The following is a 19,477-nucleotide window of genomic DNA, read 5'->3' as shown; positions in this document are numbered from 1 at the left end:
ACCATCCGCTTGACAACCCTTGTGGCCTCTCAATTGACAACGCCTTCTATTCTTCTAGTAATAGAAGTTAGATGGAAAAAAAAATCCACAACGTCAATATTTTGATTAGTCGTTCCTGAAGAAACAACATTTCGCGAGTTCCTTAACCCTAAAACAAAATCATGAGCAGTGGATAAACGCCAGTGAACACCTGAATCCCACTAACTTAAAGCATCATGTTTCACAAGATAAAAATAAATCGATCATTGACACTACAGTTCAAGAACACAGCTCTCATTCCAACAAATAGCATGTAAAATTTGTTCTTGCGGGCAATGTAAAGACCTGATACCAATCCCTCTAACTAAGGTGGGATCATTAAATAAGAGCAGCGAAGGTGAATTATTTACACAAGAACGAATAGAATCTGCAAACAGCTAAAACGCCTCTAACTCTTATTTCCATCCCAATTGTCACTATAAACTGGCTAAGCTTTCCAACAAGTCATGTATAGAAGATTGTTGAGGAGGTACGAAGGGCTTTACAATCAGAACCGCCAAAGAACAGGAAAGAATAGAGCGAAGAAGCAAACAATATGCCATCAGATTAGTCAATTAACACGAGCAAGGTGGGAATATTTGTCCTACTCATGCAGATTGCACTGTTGCAATAACGAGCGATCATAATTAATAAATTTGGTCCAATAACCCTTGTATCTTCCCATTGCAATATCCAGCCATGGTTTCCTAATTCCATCATAGTGTATAACAGCGGCACGCTCAATTTCATTGCGATCTATGCCTGAGTTATAACCAAGGCCAAGAACATGCCACCGTCTTTCCAATACCATTGTCTTGTTATAGAAGGTGAGCCACCCAATAGGCAGACTTCCAGCATTCCATAATGGCCTCTTAGAACCCTGAAAACAGTACCAGATAGAGGCATCAGAAATCATTCCACCACAATGCAGATATAGATTTTGGTGCACACTTGAGAAAAGAAAAGGAATAGAGGGGCATAAGTTGCTTTAAGTTAGCATGTATGCGCCCCATCTGTAACAAGCAATATGAGGGTGGGCATAGTGACATAGCAGATCAGAATTTAACCAACATATCTTTGGAGATAAAGAACCAGCACTAGGAAATAACAAATCTAGCTGGAGGAAAAGTGCCAGACACTTGACTCCAGAGAATAGTCTGGCGATGACGAATTGATCCACAACCTCAAGGAAACACGTCTTCATTAAAACTATTTATCTAGAAATGTCAGCTCCGGATTACTTCATTCATTCCTAAAACCCAGACTGAAAAGTCAAATGATATAAATGCAGCAAACATTGAATGCCATATCGACACTGCAGGGCAAAAAAAAAAAAAAAAGGGAAAAGAAAAGAAAGAATGGAAGGTAGAAGCATAGTACAAAATAGACATATCGTGTTTTTTCCCCAATACCATTTCCAAATATTTGTGGTAGACAGCAGTTAAATCCAGTCTCCTCCACTGTTGCAAATCAAACACGTTCATCCCAAACGCCCATGTGCATGCATTGTCATCAAACCTCTCTGCAATAAATGGATCTGAGAAATTGATGAGCGTATTGATCCTGTAGAATGAAGTATCACCTTCTTTACAAGTTCCGACAGCTCCATTTACTTTTTCCTTCATATTGGCATTCCATAGGCTACTTAGATCTTGTTGCACCACCACATCATGATCCAAGAGAATAATCTTATCAAGAGCAGGGAAGATGTCCGGTAGATAGAAGCGAAGGTAGTTGAGTTCAGAACTATATCTGGGATCACTAAAATTTTGTCTCTTGAAGCCACCGTATTTGGACATCCATTTAAAGTTGTCCATATTTTGTATTTGGAGAGTGGCTTTGCCCGGTGGATTTAATAAGAACCACATCGAGATTGCTGGAAAATTGAGTGAATTGGTCACCAAATGGAAAACAAGTTTCTCGGGTTCCTGCACAGGAAAAGCCATTGTCAGGGCCTTAAGCGTTCTTGCCACACCGCACACAGAATCAGATTCAGATTATTTGGCTTAGAGCCAATAATGATATGTTTCTTGTAGAAACCAAACCTAACTATCATTGTAGCAAGCGTAAACATAGAACATAACCCAGAGTTTGCCCAGTCAAGAATAGAGGCACAGTTTGAAGCAAATGCAGCAACTTACATTCTAATCAAGAACTGTTTATTAATCATGGACCATCCCTCTTATCTCCCCTTGTATATGTTGAAAGCCAGACACTTCTATACAAAACAACTGTTGATTTATATTGATGAAGTAGAAAGACCTCTTCCATACTGGGTAATTAATATTTCATTCAATGTAATCAAAGTATATTCAACTTCTATGTTCACTAGTTGTTTGATATAGATCCAGATTATTAATAGCACATGCTTGATATAGATAAACAATAATGAAACAAATTCTTCTTCTAGAAATAGATACTATTTTAGGGTAAAGAAAAATGCATTGAACGTCAATATATCAATATCAATATTCAATATATATATAAATACAATCTACAACAAACCGGGTTATTCAGAAGCCACGAATTATGCAGCGTGTGTTTTCGACTTTGCCCAACCCACGAAAAACATGTCTAATTGAAACAAGGGAATTTTTTCAAATATGACATAAGTATTATGTAATTACCATACAAGGCAATCAAAGGACTCATGAGGAGGGAACGAGAGAAACATCAAACATGCAAAATGCTGAGGCACCAAGTACATACTACACAAAAATAACTTGATATTTTCAATAAAATAAAAAGAAAAACAAAGGGAAGGTGGAGTTGACACTGGACAGCTAAGCTCAATATTTGATCGGCTGTATTCTTTTTCCATTTCCGCAGTGGCAGGTGGTCAGTGACTAATTAGCCCGAGGTAAAATTGAAGAATGATTGCATCAAAAGGAAAAAGGAAAAAAGAAAAGTTAATCCATATAACAAAAAACATTTACCTTGGCAGTAGAAACAGTGGAGTTAACAACGACTGCACACGCCAGAACATTATCAGAGAAGAGAGCATAGTGATAAAGCTCAGGATCATTGATCTTATTTTCATTTGGAAACTTCCTCTCCTCAGGTCTCAGAGCATAGTATTCTGAAGTCAGCCGCATAGCAAGGCAGTGGAGGCCTTTAGTGGTGGTCCTTGCAGCAAGATGAACAAGAAATGACACTTGAGCTAGCTGAGTCCGAACTTGCTCTTCAGCATTGTAGTTCAGTGCACGAAGCTTTGAAGCCATAAGATGGCAGTGTGGGTAAGCATGGTCAGCTTTGGACAATGTACCATCCATGTGTTTCATTTTCTGCAAAGCACTGTGAACTTCACTTGTTTTTAGATTGAAATAAAAATCCTCTGACTTTGATAGTTGAAATTTAATCCAAGCATTAATAATAAGAATGTTCTCATTATTTTTTAACAGCAAGACAAACAGTCAGAGAGTTTTAAGCCACGGGAGGGTTAGCGATTTCTACATCATATTCAGTAGAAACCGGCAATTAACTGAGGAATGAATGCAAGTTGGCAATATAAGAAAAGAATTTTTGAAATGAATGCAAGCAGCGAATATCAGAGAAGAATATACCTCCTTGGTAAATCTGAATCCTTATTGGCTTCTCCAATTATTTGTTCCATCTCTTTAATCCGCAGCTTCAACTCCTTCACCAAGCGTGAGGTGCTGCTAGGTGGTGCAAACAGCAAGTATGCTTTGGCTCTAATAATTTGGTCTTTAATCTCCATTACCCTCTCATTTGATGCTTTATGTGACTGAGGGTGTAAAGTCGGACGATGTTGTGATGCCTTCCGATCAGGTTCCTCATTTCTCCAAATATTTTCATATTTTGTTCTTTGTGATTGAGTGTTCATTCTCTGATATTGTGAAACTGTTTCATCAAATTTCTTCTGCAAATCCAACCGCATTAAACAGTGATATAAGACAGTAAGCATGTAAGCTCCTTTTCATCATTTTTAAATAATTCATCTGTAATGATAGAATGCAGCCGACTATCCGAGTTACAATACGTATTTACTCAATAAATCTAGATATAAACATTTTCCCACCAAGAACCACTGCTTTTTCATTATCCTTATATATTATTTGCCACCCATGTTAACCTCTATATCTAGCTAGAATCATGTAGATATGAATATTATATCCATCTTTACTGAAAAATCCTAAGAGCATTATTGTGAAATTTAAGAGCTTTATATCTATCTTTACTGAAACCAAAGAGGTTAACCTTCCAGTTAGGTGCACTTTTTCCCCCCCATATACTAGGGGAAGAAATCGAAGCAGGTGCCCCTACAGTCTTTGATAATGCGATTCACTAAAGAAAGTAGCACAAACCTTTTCTTCAGAAATGGAAGAAGATCCTTTCTGATGAATTTGCTGGTTTTCCTTTTTGTCATCATTGAATCCTGGAACTCCAGAACAGTAGTGCAAACTTTAGTTGGTCCCCAAGTGTTGACATTACATGGAAAAAGAAGATATTCAAAATGCTCACAGAGATACCAACCATTTCTCATCAGAAACTTACTTCTGTACCCTACAATTCCAGATTCTTCAGAATCATTACTCTGTTTGGAACTGTAACTAATCCTTGGGACAAAATCGTTTTCTTTGTAAACAACTTGTTTTGGCTCTTCTAATTCTCTAGCATCTTCCTGAAAGGTCAAAAAAAACAAAAAACAAGCATTAATTATTAATTAAATATATTGATTTCCCAATTCAGTGTAAAAGAAGGGTAATCAATTTAAATACTGAGGAAGGATCTTATCAGATATGCTGCTACCTTTTCTATGGAATTCAATTTTAAGGTATCTGTCCTGTATGTCTGCAAGAAGCAGATGAAATTCAATTCAAATCACAAAAAAGGAGCGTAAAAAGCAGTTCACTTGACTTCCGATGAAGTATAGCAAAACTCTTTCCAAGGTTCCAAAAAAAAAAATCATAATAAACCATAATCTTCCAGCCCATAGTTAAAAGCCAAAAGCTCAATAAAAAAACTCAAGGTAGATGTTCGTCCGAAAAAATTTATCTCGCCGACTCTATAACAGCAGAAATAAGAAATTTAAAAACTGCTGAACTCTGACTCCTCTTACTCAATTTTTGTAGTCAGCAACCAAACTGAATGATCGAAAAACGTATTTGCTTAAACGAGAAAAATAATGATGAGAATCTGATGAGAGGAGCAGGATTCTTACAATACTCGATAGATCATCCGCGAGCTCATTCCGACCTGAAACGAAATTTACACGATAAGAAGCGATCACAGATAACTTGATATCATATAAAATATGCACAGGACATTAGGACTGCAAGCAAGCATGGCGTGTGAATTTACCGTTAAAAGCGATCAGTTTAAGCCGGTCAGAGAATAAAAGGAGAGGCGCAAAGACAGTAAGAGAGAGCAGAGAGAGGATGAAGATCCTCTGGCGTCGACGAAACTGGATCATCGACGTAACGAGGGGGAAATAGAACTGACTATGACCCTGGTTCCGAAGAAGCACATTTCAAAGATTCAGATCGCGGAGAATTTGTCGATGCTTCGATGAGAAGGAAGGAACACACAGGGCCATCCCTAGGGTTTTGAGTGATGCGCCGCGTCCCTTTTCAAGTCTGTGATCCTTCGCGCTTTCTAGAGAGAGAGGAGGAGAGGAGGAGGAGCTCCGCCCATGTTCGCCTGTGTCTGTGAGAAAGGGCAGTTTTGCTTTCTCTCACTTGTTTATTTTAGTTTAGTTTAATTTATGGAGTGAGATTTTGTGTTTTATGAGTGCCCTCGAGATCTATGACCATGACCCCAGTGTGACTGGGAATAGGAATGGAATATAAATGAACATGCACAACGGATCATCAGAGGACGACAGGCGCTTCCTGACGTGGGTCGGTACTCGGCGCAGTTCTTACATCCAAGTCGTTATCGTCTATTTTAGCCTAATTAAAACTAGGGAAAAAAATCCTTCATCATTTCTAGAAAGAAACATAATTTTCAAAAATTGCATACCAGGTTAATAATAAATTCATATTATTCACTTGTTATTAAGATTTTTTATAATGGAAAAATGACAACAAAATACCACCTGAATTCCAAAAAGACAAAAGGGACCTGAATAAGCAAAATGACAAATAGGGCACTGGGTACCAATTTAGAATATAGATTTTCGGCCAAAAGACCGAATTGCCCTGATTGTCTCTGAACATTGAGCAGTGTATTCATGCGATAGAGAAAGGAAGAAACTGATTTCCTTCTACGAAACTAAATCCAAGTTCTTGCAGTCACCAAAAAGGATTTTTCGAAATCACGTTGCCGTCGTCGTAGGAGTAGATTGCCATCGCTGAATTTGGTTACCATCGCTGAAATACATTGCCCTGTCTGAAATAACTTGTACCCCTGAAATTGTCGTCGTCGAAGAGGTCGCTGAAGTATTTGAATTATTCATGAGTGAGTAGAAGTTGATGGCGGGATTTGGATTATTCATTTTTGTGGCTATTTCATGGTGAAATAAGAACAGGATTATTGCATTTGAGGGTTCATATTCAGTATTTGGTGAATGATGAAGCAGAAATCAGAAAATAGTCGCAAGCAATTACGTAATGTAATTGCTGTCATATGTTTGCTGGTTTTTGGTAAATCCCATTCCGTTAATGGTAAATTTTAATATACATGTAGTTAATTATGAAAGTTAATAGTTCAATGTTTATTGTGATGTACTTCAGGTGCACGTTCACTAAATGATTTATTTATGCTTACAAGTTGCTCTTCCGGTGAAAACAGGTTTACAAACCCCATTGAAGAAGTGGTCACTTTCACTATAAAAGTTGTAAATCCCATTATGTGTTTTGTAAAATTCAGTGTGAAATTTTATTAGTGGTGAAAAGTAAGTTATTCACCCCCCGAAAATATGTTGCAAAATCTATTGACAAAGCGGTCACTTTTATCGCAAAAGTTGTAAATCCCAGCATATGTTTTATAAAATTCAACGTGAAATTTTATTGGTTTTTAGAAACAAGTTACCTATCCCCTGAAAACAGGTTACAAAAGCCATTTAAGAAGTGGTCATTTTCACTATAAAAGTTGTAAATCTCATCGTGTGTTTTGTAAAATTTAGTGTGAAATTTTATTGGTTTTTAGAAACAAGTTGCTCGTCCCCTGAAAAGAGGTTGCAAAACCCATTTAAGAAATGATCATTTTCACTAAAAAAGTTGTAAATCTCACTACATGTTTTGTAAAATTCAGCATAGAATTTTATTGGTTTTTATAAACAAGTTGCCAATCCCTTGAAAACATGTTGCAAAACCCATTGAAAAAGTGATCATTTTCACTATGAAAGTTGTAAATCTCATTATGTGTTTTGTCAAATTTAGCGTGAAATTTTATTGATTTTTAGAAACAAATTGCTCATTCCCTAAAAAGAAGTTGCAAAATTCATTTAAGAAGTGGTAATTTTCACTACAAAAGTTGTAAATATCACTCTATGTTTTGTAAAATTCAGCATAGAATTTTATTGGTTTTTAGAAACAAGTTGTCAATCCCTTAAAAACATGTTACAAAACTCATTGAAGAAGTGATCATTTTCACTACGAAAGTTGTAAATCTCACTATGTTTTTTATCAAATTTAGTATGAAATTTTATTAGTTTTTAGAAACAAGCTGCCCATCCCTTGAAAACAAGTTGCAAAACCCATTGAATAAGTGGTCATTTTTACTATAGAAGTTGTAAATCCCACTATACGTTTTGTCAAATTTAGCGTGAAATTTTATTAGTTTTTACAAATAAGTTGTTTATCTCTTGAAAACAGGTTGCAAAACCCATTAACAAAGTAGTCACTTTCACTACAAAAGTTGTAAATCACAATATGTATTTTGTAAAATTCATAATTAACTACATGTATAGTGAAATTTACCACTCACGTAATGAGATTTACCAAAAACCAGCAGGCATATGACAGCAGTTACGTTACGTAATTGCTTGCCATTGTTTTCTTATTTTCGCTTCATCTTTCCCACAGCTTCACATTTTTTGAAAATGGTTTTATGTGAAGAACAGAGACAGAACCAAAATTTTTTAGAGAAATGCTAGGCAATAACATTTTAAGTTGTGGGAACCCATCTAAAATCAGCGTCTTCCTCTCTCCTTCCTCTCTTCTTCCCGATTTCATCAGCGTCTTCCTACTCTCTCCTTCCCGTATTTCATCAACGTCTTCCTCTCTCCTTTCTCTCACTTTCAGACAGGGCATTTTGGTCTTTTGACCAAAAATCTGAATTCCAGATTGGTATCCAGTCCCTTATATGTCATCTTGCTTATTCGGGTGTTTTATTTGTCTTTTTGAAATTCAGGTGGTATTTTGTTGTCATTTTTCCTTTTATAATTCTATTTTTTTAGACCTCTTAGCGATCTTTTCTTACGATTCTCCCCCTTGGAGTCTTATGCTATGCAGGCTTAATGAAGGGGGAATAAGGAAAGTGGGTATATATATAATTTCACAGTCTATATTCTATAAGGAAAGGGTACGGTGAAACCTACAAAGCGAAATAATAACTCGGAAATGAATACAAATATAAACACACGGAACCAAGTGGGACGTGAATTTAAAAGTTTGCTTGTACAGTTGTACTTATCGGCCCTCCGCAGTTGATGCCCTGATAAAAGCAAAGCGTCAACCTACTCGAGAGAAGAGAGCATAAATAATAAACAAATAATGTGTCCTTATAAAATAAATCAATACAAGATGAACCAGCCCCATGTGAAGCCTTTGGCAGTTTGCATTGGGCTTGGTCAGCAAGTTTGAAATACTAATCTGTTTACAAAATGGCATCCGTCGTATTCTGTCTTTAGACGCAATCTGTAGTTTGGGCAAAAAAATTAAAGCAATGCATAGTGTTTAACACAGTTCTTGGTTGCAAGGGACATTTGGATGGAGTGAAAACCATAATTTTAAAAATACTTTTACGATATAGAAAATAAATATATAAAAGAGTTTATATCAATTTATAAAAAAATATTTTTTAAAATACTTTTCACAGAAACCAAACACCCGCAGAATAACTTTGATGTTGTGAGCCTTTGGCTCCATGTGACCCACAAAATGTGCTGCCTGCTTGTCCATTTATAAGCGCCTATTGTACGCGTGCGTGTCATATTTTCCCAAATCCAATTTCCGCCGCAAAATATCCCAAAACCGATTTTACAAAACGACCCAACAATTATATGAGTGAGAGTTCGCATCCATTTGAAAAAAGATGGTAGATCGTTTGAGTGGTTTATATACATACAAAAAAGTTCATTGGATCTTACCAGAAAAAAAAAAGTTCAGTGAATGTGCCAATAAAAATAGTAAATCAAATAATATGAATATTGTAAAAATAAGTACAGAATACTCAATAAAATTATTGAGCATGAACTTTTTAATTAACAATTTATTCAAAAATTTTGATTGTTGATATTGTACAATATTATTGCATTATCTATGTAGCCCACCCTAGTATAAGATTTGTTGTGTCATCCTTGCTTTTCAAACTCACAAGTACTTTTAAATAGATCAAGATAAAACTCTAATATATTTATTTCGTACATTATAAAATTAGTTTCAGATTAGAATTGTTTAGTTTCACTTGAAAAGCTATCTAGTTTTATAGCCACAAGTTTAATGATAACTGATTTATTCGTGTTAAAAAATTAGTTAAATTAATTATTTATAAAAATTTATATTGTTTTTCTGAAAATGTCATCCCTTTTAATTATTTACAATGAAAATTATCTTTTTTCCACTGCATAGACTATCCATATTAAGAAAATCAGAAGCCTTTTAGCTCAGCTAGAGATGAAATGGTTTCTTTCAAAGCTTTATGATTTAGTTAGAAGCACACAGCTAATTTGTACTTTTTTCTTAACGTTATTCACTATTCATTTATCGTTGGAATAAATGGATCCTCACCTCCCATTCAAGGGAGTAAAGATTGAGACCACCCTAAAGTACCATTTTTGTTGTAATAATCTAGTATCTAGCTTCTTTGTGTACCTAAATCTCCATCAAGGTAATTTAGATCTTCAATCGTTTAAAAAAAAAAAAAACAGCCTTAATCGCGGGGAAAAAAATTCCTTTAACAACCTGCATCATCTTGTTTTAAAAAAACATATCAACAGTATCTGAATTTTTCTAGTAAAATAGAGTCAATTTTGTTAATCAAACAAAAGGTACGAGTACAAACATCAATGGTTCAGCCTAAGAGAAAAACACTAAAAAAAAAAAAACTAGAGTACAGCCTAGCACTCGGGAAAAAAAAAGGAAAGAAAGAGAAAAGAATCTGAATTGAATGTAGTAACTTAACAACCCTCAGAACTCAAATTTAATACTTATTTGACTTTTAATTTAATTCTAAATATAAAATTTCAATCTATTTTATTTTTTATATTCATCTATTTTTTTAAATAGTTATTATAGTGATTATACATATTAAAAGTTTTATAAATGGTGGTTATAGCTAATATCCATGATAAATAAGAGTATATTAGAGAAAATAACACAGATATATTATAAATAATTAACTCAACAAACTTTATTAATCTATTTAAATTAGTCAACTAGTTTTTATATAAAAAATAAAAAATAATATATTGTGTTGATAATATACTCCTCCGGTCCTTAACATAGGACCTAATTCTTGAGTTAGTTTTGGTCCTAAATATAAGATCCATTTCTCATATTTATCAATTTTCTCTAAATTACCTATATGGGTACTCTCTCAACCATAATCAAGTAGAGGAAAGAGAGGGGGTGTTAAGAAAGATGATTATGGTGTTTTAGAAAAAATATGTCACTTTTCTAATAATTAACTAACTTACTTAACTTTCTTAAAGTCTTATGTTAAGGATTGGAGGAGTATCAATTAAAAAAACCCATATTTTAAAGACAGCCGGGGAAGCATGTCTTGCAAGCATATATAGCTTTGAAGACACGCCAAACAAATTATCAGAGTTGCATTAAAGCGTCCCATATGGTTGAAAGGTGAAATAAGAAGTTCAGCATTTATCTAAGGCAAAATTGTACATAGACCGTGATCACTTATATATTTAAATAGAATGATGGATGTAAAAAATGTTTGCAATTTCCATTTTTGTTTGCCAGCTCAATTTTCAATTTAATATATAACTTCCGTGGTAATTACATTAAACTTCAAAAAATTTAAAAAATCTCATTAAACGCCATCAAATTATTTTATCATATTTCTAATAAAGTATGACATGCATCTAGTTCTTAATACAAGATTTAGTTTATAGTGTAATTTATATTACAAACTATATTTCATATCAAACATCGGAATAATATAATATTGGCTTTTTGTCATTCAGTTATTTTAAATTTTAAACATGCATTCGCGAAAAACATGTTAAACTTCAATTCATGCCAGACTAAATCCTCACACATAAAAGTATAGCTCGTTTCAATCGAGCTACTTTTACGAGTGCCTATAAGAATATGCTTATTTCATATTGTCTGAGTCTATAAATCATTTTACCTGCCATTGTTAAACGAAAATTCATGTAGAGACAGACACATGTATACGGCGACGGTACGGGATAAAGCTGAGTTGCCTTGGAGCATGGGAATGCATCGTGTTGCTCCACGTTGGAGTTTCTTGTCAGACTTTATGTCGCACTTGAAAGTTGAAATGGAAATTCCATCCTTGTGTCTCTGTTTTCTTGTCTTGGCTCAACGCTAAACCTACCCAGAGTCGTGTTCGGGCGAATGAAGTGCCCCCTCCCCCCCCAAAAAAAAAAAAAAGAGGAATGAGACTGCCAGCACGGACCCCACAATCTTACCAAGTTACACCATACTTGCAAGATTTTGTACGGTTCTCCTTCAATAATGATGACTCTGCGGCTGTAATTAAATCTGGATTATTCAAAATCTGATTTAAACAGATAAGATTTTAAGATTTTGATTTTTAATTTTTAATGATAAATTTTGTTTTAAATTATATATTTGTTAAAATAAAAAAATTATTTAACATATTAAAAAATAGATTGAATTTGAATCAATTTTACAGTCCAAATGTTTTTCAAATTGGGATTTAACGTGACCTGAGTTTGGGACGCCGACCCATTCGTTCATCTGCCACACGTTCGCTTTGCGTTTACATTGCACCGAATGCACAGGGTCACCTCCAGGCCCAGCTCTCCAGTCACGTTGTACACCTCCTGCCACCAAGAGGGTTTTTTTTTTTTTTAATAAATATTTTAATCAAATAAATAATAAAGAAACTTCGCGTTCGAGCGTTCTTCTTGCTCGGCAGAGAAGAGATGAGATCTAGGAGTGAACAGTGAACACTATGTTTGTTTCTCTCATTCTCGCAGACATTGCAGTTTAATTTTCTGGTTTAGAACACGAGCACTGTTTTCCTACTCATGACATATGTAAATGACATGACTTTAAAAATGTATAATTAATTCCACACACCCTCAAAAAATTATAAATGACGACACTTTGAAAAACTTAAAATATCTAGTTTGCAATGCAAAAAAAAGCATTGAAAAAATTTACATTATTACTTTTCTCAACTATAATTATATTTCTCGTCACTTATTTATTCAGGTTATATACTCCCACGTTTATTCTCTCCCCCGTTTAATTAATATTTTGCGCCATCCCTGTATAGTGTATTAAATTTCCACCTCCATCTTGGACAGCATCCCTCCCCGGCAAATAATTGATCCGTTAACATGAGTATTCTGGTTGGCAGCACAATCATTTGGATTTTGATGAGTGCTTAATCTAAAGCACATGGAAAAAACAGAGTAACAGGCCCAGTTAAGTTGTCTTAATTTACCACTCCCATTTTTATTACAAGTCATTTGTAGCTTATTTTCACACACTTACATATATTAAATTGATAAGATTTCCCAAATTTTACTTTTATTAAAAATTTTATCTCCGCATTTACAAATCATTTTTAATTATTTTCTCTCTTTCTTTCTTTTCAACAAAAATTAAATAACAATAAAATTGAAAAATAATTATTAAATAACTTACATCAAAGACAAAACTCGTGGCAACTATAAGGATTAAGGGCAACTTGGCGTTGGTGGGGGATGCGAGTGCAGGGGGGTAGGTCGGCACCCAGCGCTTTGCTTAACCGACCATCTTTCCCACCTCCAATCACTCCAGCCATGCGTGGACGTGATGCTTGTTCGGCGTGGCGCTATATTGTGGGAGTCGCACTAAAATTTGTTGTCTTCTCAAGCAGTCTATAAAATCCGTATTAAATCAAACTATTCTTAATTAAGAATTGATGCCCAAATAATATTTCACAGATTGAAAAGGTCAATTAATTAAGCAGCCCTATGTTTCAGTGCCAGTAATATAATAATAATCATACCGCAGGTTGGCGACATTCTTCACTTGCTATTTTTTGTGGACTCAGATTCCCTCGGAATCATTTAAACCCAGAAAAATACAATCCCTCTTCCCTTTTGGAGGGTAATGGGCCTTCACCCCGAGGGTGACGGAGATTTTCACGTATAGGTTTTTCAGTATGTATCGAGTCAATCATCTCCCTCTTTGTAAGTTATGGAACCCACCCCTGGCCCTCCCCTTACCCGGCCTGGGCAGTGATGCAGATATCTCTCCTACCGCTCTGATTCGTCCGCATGAAATCATTGCCTTCTTATCTTTGCTCAACTCCTCCCCAATTTCTCACTCCCTCGCCGTCTATTGTCGGAGCCTCCCTCCCTATTGTCCCGCGCTGCAATTTCAAAGCTAGTCAATTACAGTCCACAACTCTCCCAGCTTGCCCAACGTAATCGCTGACGTACTCAGCGACCCCGTTTGTCTGTTTTGTGGTTCAAGGTCTTGAAACGAGCGGCTTCTTGGAGATGTGGTAGCGTCCTGCGTCTTGCGGATGGCGTTTTCAGGGTCTGTGGTGGATCTTCAACCTACTTTAAAGAAGAAAACTGCTGTTTCAAGAAGCTGGATTCTGCTGGACCGCAATGGCAACCGCACCGTGCTGGATGTGGACAAATACGCTATTATGCGCCGGGTTGAAATTCACGCGAGGGATCTTCGAATTCTTGATCCGCTGTTATCGTACCCTTCAACCATTTTGGGCAGAGAGAAAGTCATTGTCCTCAATTTAGAGGTAAATGCTCTGTTGTTGCTCCACCATGAGCCTTTTTTTTAGCTTGGTTCTTTTCGCTCCTGGTTTGTTCAATCATTGATAGGATTATCTCGGTTGGTTTCGAGTTCTTGTTACAGCATATTAAAGCTATTATCACCGCAGAGGAGGTGCGTTTGATTCCAATGTTTAGTAGAATTATTCTGGAATCACTTCTCTCAGGTTGTGCTCTGTTTTTAGTTTTTTATTTCATGTTTGATGTAGGTGTTGCTGAGAGACCCACTGGATGATGATGTTATTCCTATTGTTGAGCAACTTCAAAGAAGGTTGCTATTTGGTACAGTGCAAGGCCAGCGAGAAGAAGAAGAGACATGTGCTCAAGAAGTTGAAGGCGACGAAGAAAAAGGTACGACTCGGAAACTACAATTCGTAAAGGTTTTAGTATTGCTGTTTAAGATGTACCAATATATAGTTTGCCTAAATATTTTAACTCTTTTTTTTTTTCAAATTAGTCGCAATAGTTTATTTTAATTGCGTTTTACTTGTGCGTTGTAGAATTTCCGTTTGAGTTCCATGCCTTAGAGGTTACATTAGAGGCAATTTGCAGTTTTCTTGATGCGCGGACGAGAGAGTTAGAGACTGATACTTATCCAGCTTTAGATGAGCTCACATCTAAGGTAAAAAGCCTTGTTCAAGAATCTTTCTTTAATTTTGTTCATATTTTAGCTGCATTAAGTGGAAGAATATCATACCATGACTATTAAATTTTGTAATACTCCATTGATAATCAGGAGGCTCGAAGATCGATTTGAATTAAATAGTCCTAGTTGCTGCTTTAGTGCAGGTTGATGCCAAAAGAAAATCATTTTCTCGCTCGCAAAGAGTTCAATTGATCTTCATTGGAATAAAGACGCTTTACAAACCCACCCCATTGTCTTGTTTACAAGAATTTCAATTCCAGAAGCTGAGAAACATAATTTTGTTATAATCGAAATGATTTCCTGTAGTTCATTCTTTTTTATTCTCCCTCCTCTACAATTCAATGGAATTTATCACCTAAAATTTGACTTCCCATATATTTTCCACTGGACCTGTTCTTACAAAATTATAATATCTTCTCTTCCTGGCCTACCTTCTTTGTCCAGATTAGTAGTCGTAACTTGGACAGAGTACGCAAACTGAAGAGTGCAATGACCAGGTTGACAAATAGAGTTCAAAAGGTATTCTTATATGATTTTTGTAAATGTCAATTCTCTTTCTAGTTTCTCACCCTTCTTGCTTATATATATAGTTCTGGAAAAACAGCTGCTTCCCGGGTGTAGTATAGTTTAGGTTACAAGTTAGAACATGTTTAAAGTAAAATTTCCATCAAAGCTGAGGGTGGGAAGAGGAAAAAGAAACCTTCAACAAGTGTCATAAAATTTGATCTAGATGCATGCTCTTGCAAGTTAAAGTCACTGATATTGTGTACCTATATTATGGACCTATACTTTGCACACAGATAAGAGATGAACTAGAAAATCTACTGGATGATGATGATGATATGGCCGACCTTTACTTATCGAGAAAGATGGCTGTCTCATGCTCGCCAACTAGTAGTTGTGATGCCCCCAATTGGATTCTTAGCTCTCCAACTATAGGTTCAAGGGTTCGTAGATCAAGCAGAGCAAGTGCAATGACATTTCAAGAGAATGATGTCGAGGAGCTTGAAATGTTACTCGAGGTCATTAATATCTTCAACTTAATCTGCCCCAGATTTTGTTGGGTTACTCGAGTTGATGATGCTAATAGATGGTATACTGTTTGCAGGCTTATTTCATGCAAATTGATGGCACATTAAATAAACTGACCACAGTATGAGCCCTGCTTTCTATTGAAGCTTCCCCTCTTCTCTTTCTGTTCTCTGGTATGCTATATGGAGAGCAGGTAATATGTATTATGTAATAATCTTTGTTATTTGTTTTGTCGATCTAATACAGCTGCGGGAATATATTGATGACACGGAAGATTACATCAACATACAGGTAAATATTTTGGTATGAAGATAACCTATTTATTCCATTTAAGTTCGCTTTAAATAGATCACATGCTACATTTGTAAATAAATCCAATGAGTGTCAACATTGCGAGTGAGCTGGCAATAGGAAATTAGTATCAATGTATGACGTTCATTTATCATTGTGTGACATGCGCTTGCAGCTTGACAATCACCGAAACCAGCTGATTCAGGTAAATATCTCCAAGGTTATCCATTCATTTCAAGACAGACTGCTTAGTCTTAAATATACATTCTGTGAGTGCTACTATTGTTATCCTTGTATTCTTAATTACAGCTAGAGCTCTTCCTCAGTTCTGGGACTGTGTGCCTGTCCATATATTCCTTGGTGGGTGCAATATTTGGCATGAACATCCCGTACACCTGGAAAGAAGGACACGATTATATGTTCAAATGGGTAGGTACAAGTGTTCTACTAAAAGTGCGATAAAGGATTTCCTCATCTTCTAACAATCTCTTTTCGCTCCACACACACATATGCGAATAGAATCCATGATATTTGTTATTTTGATTGCTTTTCTGATTTCTTTCAATTGAAAATTTGCGACTCTAGGTGGTAATCTTTACGGGAATAGTTTGTGGATCCTTGTTTTTGTCCATAGTATCATATGCTCGGCGCAAAGGTCTTGTCGGGTCTTGAAACAAAGATGCCATTCGAAGGGACATTGTGGATGATAGGCTCGGCACTGCGAATAGATGGGAATCAGTGGGATCCAATTGTACAAGAAATAAAGTGCAAATTGTTCTATCACGTTGCCTGAATAATTGCTTAATTGTTCATATTGTAGTTGAATTAGAAGTTGAAAACTGAAGAAGACGATTATAGATGAAATGGTTAGTTGATAAAATTGATTCTTACCTCGATATAAATTAATGTTGCTGTCATGGGATTGACGAGGAACGTCATGTTTTACATTTGAAAAAAAAAAAAATTACCTGGAAGCGGACACGGTGCAATCTGACTTGTGAATATGGAAGCTAACCTGTAAGATTGACTTGTAAATATTGAATTCTTGAAATTTATCAGCAAGCATCCTATTTTGGATGCCTTTTCGTAAATTGACCGCTTTATCAAATTAGATATTTTAGACGCAAATGGCTCGCATTTGATTCGTATCATTATCTGAACAGGATTAAACTTATTGATTTAAATATAAAAAGTTGAGGAGTTGAAGCGATGAAACGGGATTGTTTTGACATTTGGTCAAACATAGACAAAATCCATAGAAAGTAGAAACACGAAATTTGAGCATGTTAATCATTTGATTGGTTTGGTTAGGTTAGTTATTGGTTTGCAATATTGTGGTGTTAAAAAGTTTTTCTTCGTGTTTTTTTTTTCAATTTCTTAATTTTTTTAAATGTCATAACAAGTAATGGGTTTATACTCGGGGCTTGCCCACGTGATAAGGGAATGGCAACGCCAGGATAAAGTTTATAAGTTTACAATTCAAAAATAATCTATAAACCTCTAAAGTTTCATTTTTTTATATAATTTTTATTTTTATAATTTTTTTATTCAGTCTTTGTCTGTAGTTTCCAAAAAAATACAAAGTCTTAAAAGTTAAATTTTTCAATAAATAAATAAATAAATAGTAAGGCACATAGTTGGGGCTCATTTCCCATGGTTTCATATTTGTGAAGCACATGGGAGCCAACAACTATTTGTTGAGCGAAGTCATTAGATAGAATGGTCGTGGTTTTCCCTATACAGATGCCAATGAACTGACATTCATCAATGAATCAACGTTACATTGAATCTACAATCGTAAAACAAGGTACAAATTCATTAATATTAATGTTTAAGCTGAGAATATCAAGTTGTGAAATTCATTAGTATTAATTGTTATATTTTTTTAAAAAAACTACAAGAACAGAAAATAAAGATATACAACGCACTAACCAATCACGGACTTTATTATGATCAAATCAGGGGAGTATTTTGACAAGTTTAATATTGAATTAAATTGGATTGAAGGCTCGTGGAGACAAATTAAATTCGGCATTGACTGTGTTGCTATTTACTGATAACAGGACTAGTGGGAAAGTAGTGATAAGGAGGGAGGCAGGGGCATTGGGTCTGGGAAGTGGCACGCGGCCATAAATTGCCATAATCACGTTATAATATTGCGCCATGTCCGAACCGCTCCAATCATTTCCAATTATTTGCTTGCTGCCACGCAACCAATGCCAATACTCCCACGGCCTACCTAGCCTCAGCAAAACAACATTAAATCAAACCAAATCATCAGAACCAGCACCACGAACTTAGTGATAATAAAGGAGGGTTCCTCTTTAAACACAAGCCTCCGATGAACAACTATTATGTGTTAAAAAACTTGGATGCACTTGTATTTAAACAAAACACGGGACTAGGTACGTGTAGCTACTGTTGCATGGAGGGGATGAAGGAGGCGCGCGTGAAATGGTCAAATGTGGTCACTCAGGTCAGGGGCCACATGGGCATGTACTTAGGAAGGGTCGAAGCCAGATCAGAAGACTTTGCCGTTACCTTATCTGCCACCGTTGTCACGAACATCACGTGTCGTTATTATATTCCTCCTCCTCCTTACAAACCCTATTGGACGGACCTACCCTTTTCTTTTTGACTTCGTTCCTTGACAGCCCCCGCTCAACCCTGCGGAACACACAGGCTAATAAAAGATAGATAAATCCTCCAATCCTTACTTTAATGTGAAGGGAATTATATTTGGAATCTCAGATTTGACATTTCCAAACGGCCTTCACACCTCTCGCTGGCTCCCTTCTCAACACCCTCATCATTACCCTGTTATTGCCATAAATATTAAACACCCCCTTCCAGCTTTTTTTTTTAGGAACTGAGATTTTAATACCCGTCCGATTTTCAATAAAAATTTATTTAATTAATTTAATTAGATTAAAAAAAATTAAGTTAGTTAGTTAATTATAAGAAATATGACATGTTTCTTTTAAAACACCGTAATCATTTTTCTTAATATTCTTTGTCTTTCTTATTTGATTATAGTTGAATGAGCTTTAATAGAGATAATTTGAGAAATACTAATAATGTGAAAAATAAGTCTTATATTTAAGATTAAAATCAACTCAATAATTAGGTCCTACATTGATAACCGGAAAAATATTACAGTAATTGAGATTTTAATCATGAATTTACCACGCGCATTTCCTAGTTTCGGGATGCATGTATGTAACGGTAGATTCAAGGAAAAAGTTTTATGGTTTCCCAGTAAATTGAATCACCCAGCAGGGGAATTGAATCTTCTGTGCACATACATGTACATGCACGCCAAGCATGTATGTTTATGGAAGAAA

At 35.6% G+C, this 19,477-nt stretch overlaps 2 protein-coding genes across 5 annotated transcripts; one reads left to right on the top strand and one right to left on the bottom strand.

Annotated features, from left to right (window-relative positions):
- Positions 1-222: 222 nt before the first annotated feature.
- Positions 223-5,705, bottom strand: LOC114717439 (probable galacturonosyltransferase 6). 3 transcript variants are annotated; one of them, XM_028902565.1, is made up of 9 exons: positions 5,341-5,705; positions 5,201-5,235; positions 4,789-4,830; positions 4,513-4,660; positions 4,344-4,420; positions 3,582-3,898; positions 2,955-3,312; positions 1,431-1,946; positions 223-898 (listed from the first exon to the last, which is right to left on the bottom strand). In XM_028902565.1, exons 1-9 carry the CDS (start codon positions 5,450-5,452, stop codon positions 623-625), a joined length of 1,881 nt encoding a protein of 626 aa, XP_028758398.1. In that variant the 5' UTR covers positions 5,453-5,705; the 3' UTR covers positions 223-622. The 3 variants fall into 3 exon arrangements, with proteins under 3 accessions (XP_028758398.1, XP_028758399.1, XP_028758400.1); XM_028902566.1 differs by having other exon boundaries at positions 4,344-4,414; positions 5,341-5,704; XM_028902567.1 differs by having other exon boundaries at positions 4,344-4,414; positions 4,534-4,660; positions 5,341-5,704.
- A 7,780-nt stretch (positions 5,706-13,485) lies between these two features.
- LOC114717441 (magnesium transporter MRS2-I-like) lies at positions 13,486-17,066 on the top strand. 2 transcript variants are annotated; one of them, XM_028902570.1, is made up of 11 exons: positions 13,486-14,133; positions 14,250-14,279; positions 14,374-14,515; positions 14,665-14,786; positions 15,255-15,329; positions 15,611-15,832; positions 15,919-15,963; positions 16,089-16,133; positions 16,309-16,338; positions 16,443-16,562; positions 16,719-17,066. In XM_028902570.1, exons 1-11 carry the CDS (start codon positions 13,897-13,899, stop codon positions 16,803-16,805), a joined length of 1,155 nt encoding a protein of 384 aa, XP_028758403.1. In that variant the 5' UTR covers positions 13,486-13,896; the 3' UTR covers positions 16,806-17,066. The 2 variants fall into 2 exon arrangements, with proteins under 2 accessions (XP_028758403.1, XP_028758404.1); XM_028902571.1 differs by lacking the exon at positions 14,250-14,279.
- The last annotated feature ends 2,411 nt before the right edge of the window (positions 17,067-19,477 follow it).

This window comes from Neltuma alba, unplaced genomic scaffold (assembly GCF_004799145.2).
Source record: "Neltuma alba isolate B1F8T4 unplaced genomic scaffold, ASM479914v2 tig00011737_pilon, whole genome shotgun sequence".
Taxonomy (NCBI): Eukaryota; Viridiplantae; Streptophyta; class Magnoliopsida; order Fabales; family Fabaceae; genus Neltuma; species Neltuma alba.
The sequence above is the reverse complement of the archived record's forward strand: the minus strand, read 5'-3'. Positions and strand labels throughout refer to the sequence as shown.